General features: G+C 38.3%; 1 protein-coding gene across 1 annotated transcript; it reads right to left on the bottom strand.

Annotated features, from left to right (window-relative positions):
- Window positions 1-1,689: 1,689 nt before the first annotated feature.
- LOC145326449 (calcium-activated chloride channel regulator 1-like) lies at window positions 1,690-7,551 on the bottom strand. Its single transcript, XM_080169803.1, has 3 exons — window positions 7,298-7,551; window positions 6,735-7,178; window positions 1,690-4,753 (listed from the first exon to the last, which is right to left on the bottom strand). Exons 1-3 carry the CDS (start codon window positions 7,436-7,438, stop codon window positions 1,946-1,948), a joined length of 3,393 nt encoding a protein of 1,130 aa, XP_080025929.1. The 5' UTR covers window positions 7,439-7,551; the 3' UTR covers window positions 1,690-1,945.
- Between the last annotated feature and the right edge of the window lie 243 nt (window positions 7,552-7,794).

The following is a 7,794-nucleotide window of genomic DNA, read 5'->3' as shown; positions in this document are numbered from 1 at the left end:
GCCCCATCAACTAGAGACTGTGCCCCATCAACTAGGGACTGCGCCCCATCAACTAGAGACTGCACCCCATCAACTAGAGACTGCGCCCCATCAACTAGGGACTCCGTATTGGAAGAAGATGTGATGGACAGAAAAAGGCACTCTTTATACTTTACTAGCGACTGCGCCCCTACAATTTGATGGCTTTGTATTCGAGGGGACTTGAAAATGGCTTAAAACCATACCAATACTTAAATCTAAAAATTGAAATAGTCTAAAACCATCACAGGACCAGCGCGAATCTTACCTAAAATGATGAACCCAATCGGTTCAGTAGTTATTGACATCTTGAGCTTCAGACAAAAAAAAACTTACTACTTTATATAATAGGATAGTGCCCTAGTCTATTATTCTAATATTATACCGTACAAAAATCTATATCAAAATGTCTAAAACCATCTAGGGGCTTATGTAAAACTTCGTTAAAATAGAAAATCATTCTGTTCAGTAGTCATTGAAATCTTAAGCTACAGACAAAAAAAAGCTTATTACTACTAGCTTACAAATTTACAACGATCTTCGCTACTTTTAAACTCAATCTTGTTTAATTTTTCGCTTTTTATGATATTTGCTTTTTTCAGAGATGTTTTCTAACAGCTAAGAACAATAAAATCAACATTTTAATATACTTTAAAGATTTATTGGTTTTCTTTAACAAAATAATATTCTAAAACCAAGAATAAAAAATGAAATGTAGCGACTCTATATTTTGATTAATTAGATTGGATTCTTGTAACTGTTAGGTATAAATGTAAAACCTAGAAACTACACATAAAATGGAAAGTCCCTATGTCTTTTATCAAATTGATTTTTAATCTTTTAGAATTAAAGGGGGGGAGGGTTAATGCAACCATCTCATTATCAATGAGTAAATGGCACTTAGAATTCGAATTTCGATCTGAAATTTTGCATGAGTAATCCTTGGTAGGTCTATTTTCCCTAAATAGAACAAAAAGTTGGAAAAGTAACGGCTAGCGGCTCAGCCGTTTTGAAAAAATTTCAGATCGAAATTCGAATTCTAAGTGCCATTTACTCATTGATTACGAGATGGTTGCATTAACCCCCCCCCCCCCCCCCTCCTTTAAATGGATTAATGTTCAGAATCCGATTTCTAAGTAATATCGCTCCACAATTAATGATTAATGTTCGTTTATCAAGCTATCTCTTTATTGAGCTTCGCTTTCATGATTGTTATCATCCAAAATTTTTAAAATTACCTTAACTTGTGATTTGACGTTCGGATTGTTAAATATTGAATAGCTTAGCTCCTGGCCCCTTAAAATAAACTGTTTTAATTTAAACAGAAGAGAAAAGTAGTTTTTCTATGTCAGTGTCTTATATATATACTAGCGGCTACGCCCCCTAGAGGCCTCTATAGGCACTAGGGGGAAGAGTCAACATTTTCCCTTTTCAATTTTAAAATCATAAATAAACAATTTTGGGAGCTTATTTTTATTTTCTGGCGATTTCTCTTGAGAGGGAGGCAGTTCTTCCCTAAATTAGTAATAAACCTGGACTTATGAAAAGCTACATTGTAAAGGAGAACAATATAGGTTCAGTGTTTAGTAAGATCATTCGGTATAGACTGACAGACATCCTATTAAAAATATATAAGGTTGCTAAATAACACTAAAAAGGAAATAAAACAAATAGATTTAATTTTTAATTTTTATTTTTTATTAATACATTATTTATAATATTTATATTATATATAAAAGACTAGTTTTATGATTTTTCAACTGTGGGAATATTTATAAATTCAGTATGTATAATTTTTACAATGTTTTTAAGCTCATTTTTATGTAGGTATCACTTTTAACTCATTTCTTTCTTGTTGAGTAAAGCTCCTTTCTTTGACTTTCAGGCCATTTTCAAAATAAAATGGCGCGAAGCACGCTGAAAATTTCTAGACCAGTGATACATGGCGTCTGTTTGATGGCTCGACCATGTCATAGCCCGGAGAATATGGCACAATTGAGACTCCCTGCAGCTCTTTGGGCAGCTGGCTGAAGGAGAAATACTCCTGGCCGGTCATAGAGTCCAGATGGGATAGATCCCTGTACACAGTGTAGTCCTCCATCACAGAAATTCTCGGCGCCACGAGGCTGTAGTCAGCCGCGCTGACAGTTGTCTCAGAGTCGTTAGAATACATGGAGGAGTCGGTGGAGGTGGAGCTGTTGGTGGAGGAGTTGGTCATCATCATGTTGGAGGCATAGTGGTGGTTCTTCTGGATGCTGGAGGGCCGCGTGGAGGTCAGAGTTGAGGTCATAGTCTTGTTATGAACACCTGCCAAGGACTGGTCATACCTCCATGATAGATTATCAGAAATGGAGGGAATTGGTGATTTTCTAGTGGAATTTTTATCACAAGAGTCAGTGTCCTTCCAGTTTGTGCTGCTTCCAGCATTGTTCACCACAAGTTGACCCTTGCCGTTCTCGCTGCCAGCCTCGCAGTCCTTCACATAGATCTGACTGGAATTTGACCGCTTAATATTCTTGGACCAGCTAGATCTATAGATAGCCGCCAGCAACAGGATAAGAATAACAACTAGAATGGCGCTAATAACTCCTGACACAATATAAATGAGGGTGTCCTTATTTTCAGAGGTCAAAGGTTGGCTGATGTGAATTGGATAATGTTCATCAGGGATGATATTCTCAGCAATGAAAGATTCACTTGAGGTTGATGGCTTTTCTTCAGCAAAAACAGAAACAATGTTTGAAACTAGACCTCTATTTCCCTCCTCATCAAAAGCAACAATAGCATAGTAGAAGACTTCATTGGGCCAGGGGATTCCGACAGTTGATCTCTGCTCAGTGCCGTAAATTTCAGGTACAGGGATGAGGGAGGTGTGAACAAGAATTCCCATTTCAGCAAAGTTTTCCTCCCTCAGGGCCTCACGGTTGGTGTAGCATCTGATTTCATACCTGAAGGCCTGGCCAAAGTCATAATCATTGCCGGGCGCTGTCCATTTCAGGGTAACATACAGAGAGTTGTCAATGTAGTTGGCCAGAGAAAAGTCAGTCACCCTGGAGGGGGGGAAAACATCGTTGCGGGTCGGGGAACCCTGGCGCAGGTAGAATTGAGACCCTTCCTTCACAAAGAAGGAGCCAGCCAGGGAGTGGCGGGTAAATTGAGACACAGGCACTGTGTAGGAAAACGTCATGGCGGAGCCGCAGCACGCCTCAGTGCTGTTGGCGGTGGAGTTGACATTTTTCTGGACACGTGGCAGGCGGGCAGTGCCGTTCTTGTTGGTGGCTGTAACGGTGACAGTATAAAATCCAGGCTCACTTGTGAATTGAGTAAAGTAGGCGGAGTAAATACCATCGCCGGCGGTGATATCAGGATAACCGGTTCCTGCATCACGCAAGACAACAGTAACAGGTTCAGCGCCATAGGGGCGGTGAATAGTGGCAACAACTTCAGCGTCCATGACTGGGGCAGCGTGGCTGGTCAGACGGGCAAATATCTTGACTGGGGTTTGCAGAGCATTGACACCCTCATGATCAATGTTGGTCCAGGTGTCCAAGGCAAAGGAGTCCTTGTGGCTGGGCTGGGCGTGAACCTGGACAGAAACTCTAATATTCTGATCCTTCTTGAAAAGCCTAGTCCTGTATGACCAAATGCCAGCTTCCTGTGTGCCGGCCAGCTTAAAATACACCAGGCCATGCTCATACTTGGGGAACTCGAACACACGTCCTGCAGGGTTTGTCAGCTCAAACATTTCAATGTCATCCTCATCCGGGGCGGCTATCTGGACCCACAGGTTGTCCCTCAAATTTTCCTCAACAACAAAGGTTCCAGTCACAGTTGAGGTCTCATCTGAGATTTTCTGCTCCTCATGGAATTTTTCAATCTCCATTTTGCCAGTCCGTCTTAAAATGGAGGTGAAAATATCAGAAATGTTGAGGGCACCGCCAATAACATCATGGTGCTTCTCATGGACAATAAATGTAGTTCCAGTCTCGCCCACCAGGTGTCTAGCCTCATAAAAGATGCTCTTCTCAAAAGCCACAACATGGATTTGATTATTGGTGGCCTGTGCCAGCTTTAAAGTATCCTCAAAGCTTGATGGCTTAGCAGCACTTGCAGTGATCAGAATCATTGTGCCACCAAGACCATTAACATCAGTAATAGAAGCTGTTCCAAGGGTCTTAAGTCCCAAATCAACAGCACACTTGATGCAAGAAGTTTCATCCTCCAAATGTCTTCTTGGAATTCTGCCATAAATGCCCTCTCTGTTCTCTTGTGTGAGAAGGGTGGGGGCAAGCACTAGCTCAGCCTCGCTGCCAAACGTGACAATTGCTAATTCAGCGGCATCGGGCAACAGCGAGACAAACCTGAACAGCTCAGAGTGGAGCATTGCCCAGCGGCTGTGAAGTCCCATGGATCCTGTGCGCTCCAGAACAATCACAAAACGTTGCCTAACTGGCAGTTGGAAGTGAAAATTAAGTGGTGGCAACTCAAATTGGCTCGACATGGTAACCTTACCGATTTCCTGGACAGTAAAACTTGCAGGATCGCGGATTTTGGCAGAAATATTGGCGGGAGATGGAGTAGATGAAGTATTAGTTGAGGCAGAAGCAGCTGTGGCGGTTGTAGCAGTCAAGGACTCTAGCTTCTCATTGATAACAGCTCTGATGGACTTTCTGTTGCAGAGAATGTTCTGTTTTGTCGGCATATCCTCCGCATAATCACCAGTTGGACAGAAACCCTAAAATAAAAAAAAATATTATAGAGAAGTTGCACTATAGAAGAATTAATTTTTATCAACTAGTTCCCATGCTCTAAAAAGCCATCATTTGTCATTCGGTCCCTAATGAAGATGATTTTTTTCAAGATAAGGACATTCAATTCATAGACAGATAGAAAAAAGGATGGATAGATACATTAAAATATTGCATTTTTTAGCTATTTGCAAAGATAAGTGCTTTAATTATTTTTATTTGTAGAGTAGCTACTGTTAAATCTTAGATAATATAAAAAATATGATGAAAATTATAAAAATTGTCAGTATTTTATGGATGATAATAAAAATTCAAGACAAAACGGGGATGGGCAATTTGAGAGTGACTTTTTGGAACCATAAGATGGTTATTAAATAGACCTAGCCCTATTATAATCATTGTTTAAAGATGCTAAAATACATCATTTTACATCATCCAAGCCTTGTTTTCAGATCTTATATCAAATTATAATAAAAATATTTCAAATTAAAATGACATAAAAAATCTTCCAAAAAATTGATATAGTACAAAATCTTACAAATTAAATCCTGTAATTTATTATATTTGAAATGAAAATACAAAGAGCATATGTTTATATGGTTGTTTTTTGCAGGGCTCGGCAGCAATGCTCCAGCCGCCTATATAATAAACTTGTTTTGGTGTTTTAAAACACAATAAAAAGTCGGATTGTGATATTAGATAAACGTTTAGACATTTATAGTTCTAAACCACGATTAATGCGCTTCTGCCGAGCCCTTGTTTAAAGGGTATAGATAATTGGGTATTGCAAATTACCATTTGTGCAAAGCTCATTGTAATTAGTTTTGCCCCCATCCCCCCCTCCCCCCACATGGAAAAACTGCAACCTCGTGAATATACCAATTGGTATTAGACTTGGCTTGTGGATTTTAAGTAGCGGAGCTACTCTTTAATAAGATTTTTGTCTGTACATACGTGAAACATGTTTTGAAATTTATGAAAGCATTTATAACATTTTAAATTTTGAATTTAACAACCTTTTTTATTAGATATATTGGCAAACAATATACCTAGATAATTATATATTTGAACTTGGAAATCTTTGGAAAGTTTAATCCTTGTTCTAAATGGTCTGTAAGTATGTATATAATATAGAGCGGGGTTGGTAATAACTCATTCTTTAATTAATGCTTAATTTGATCTTATGAAAGATAGTAACTTCAGACGCAAGCACACATTTTTTTTTATATTAGACAGATTAAGATTTCATTTTGAGAAGAAAAAATTTGTAAGCAATTGAGAAATTACATTGTCAATTTAGTAAAGTAACAGGATGTTTGTAAATCTATTAACTCCCACAAAAAAAGTTTAAATTTGAAACAAAATTGAGGGTTGGTTTACTCATAACGCCAAGAACCTTAAGATTTAAAAATTGTACTAAAATTTCAATAAAAATAAAAAGCTGACCCATGTTCCAAAATGATAAAATTCAATTACAGATAAGAAGAGCATAGAAATGGTTTCCATATCTTATTAGGGCGTTTGAATTCCGTTTTTTTGATTTTAATCTGAGCTAACTAGATTCATTAGGCTTTATATTAGTATGTATACTGGTTTTACATATTGGCTTCAGTGTTTAGCAACTCTACAATTTATTTTATTATTGCTAGGCCAATTAAAAATCATTTTATCAAACCCAATTTTTTTGTTTCAAATCTTAAAATTTTCAATTATTCTCTGACAATTTTAAAGATGTTGAGATAGATTGAAAAATACTTTATAAGTGGGAAATTGTATTTAAAGGCATTAAAACGATAGGGGGGTGAAATTCTTTAAATGCTGTAAAGACAATTAAAAGCATTTTTTCTTTAATTAGATTTGGCATGGTCAGTTTAGGTTAAAAGTATGAGAAAATAAAACAAGAATGATCCAAACATCCAAAACTTAAAAAGTAGCGCAGAATCATGAATTATCAATATTTTTGTTTACCTGAACTTTTTGGCTGCAGCCAGAGTTTTCTAGGGTCTCCAGACCTTCGGTAAACGATTCTGGGTATAAATTATCACCGCTGAACCCGCTCTCGGGAAACACGCCAAACTTCAGTCTGGCCCACTCCATGGCAAATGTTTCCGCCTTTGTGGCGTTGTTGGTTTCATTGGTGGCCACCAAGAAAGCGGTGGGCAGTGTCAAATGTTTGGCGGGAGCGCCGCAGCCGTCATACTGTAGACTCCACGGTTGGCGGCCAAATACGGGATGCTCCACGGGGGTCAAGTGAATGTCGGCGGATGGCCAGGCGGGTGCGGAAATTGTTGTGGAGGGAATGCAATGGCTGGCGGCGGACCAACTGGTGGGCAGCTGCACATGGATGTCGGTCAAATGGACGCGGCCATTCGTGAGGTTATATATCAGGCGGTTGGATTCATGTAAGACATTCTGCAATAAATAAAAAGAAAAATTATAAATGAAATTAAATTTGATTTCAGTAAAAAGTTTCAATTTATGTATGAATGTTTTTTTTTACTGTAAATAAATATAAATAAAATGATTCTTACCTCTAATTGTCTAAGTGTTTGATTGCAATTTTTATAACTAACATCATCAGAAATTTGAACTGTTAACTTTTCAAAATTGTTAATGTCTGCGGAAATGACACTTGTCGCCAGAACGGCACTAAATAACACTATTTTATACATAGTGATTTTTTAAATTGTATCTTTTTAATGTCACATTAACATAACAATTATAAATTGTTGATTTTATATTTTAACAAATATGTATGTCTTTACTCGTTGACAATTTGTTTGGAACTGATTCTAAACTTGTTGAATTTTCCGACAATCTTAGTGTGGAGTATATTGGTTGTTGGTTATGGCGGGACGGTGCGGCATTCATGACCCGTGCTGCAGATTTGCTACCGAAAATGCGCGAATCTCGGCGCTTCTGTGCGCCGTACAAGGGTGTAAGTGCGCGGCAAGTGCCGTGACAGTACGTCGGAGTTATAATTGGTTGGGCTGGAAGGGGAAAGGGGGATGGAGGAAATGGAAATAAG

This window comes from Acartia tonsa, chromosome 8 (assembly GCF_053477335.1).
Source record: "Acartia tonsa isolate MP-2025a chromosome 8, ASM5347733v1, whole genome shotgun sequence".
NCBI classification, from domain to species: domain Eukaryota; kingdom Metazoa; phylum Arthropoda; class Copepoda; order Calanoida; family Acartiidae; genus Acartia; species Acartia tonsa.
This window is presented reverse-complemented; position numbering and strand designations above follow the sequence as displayed.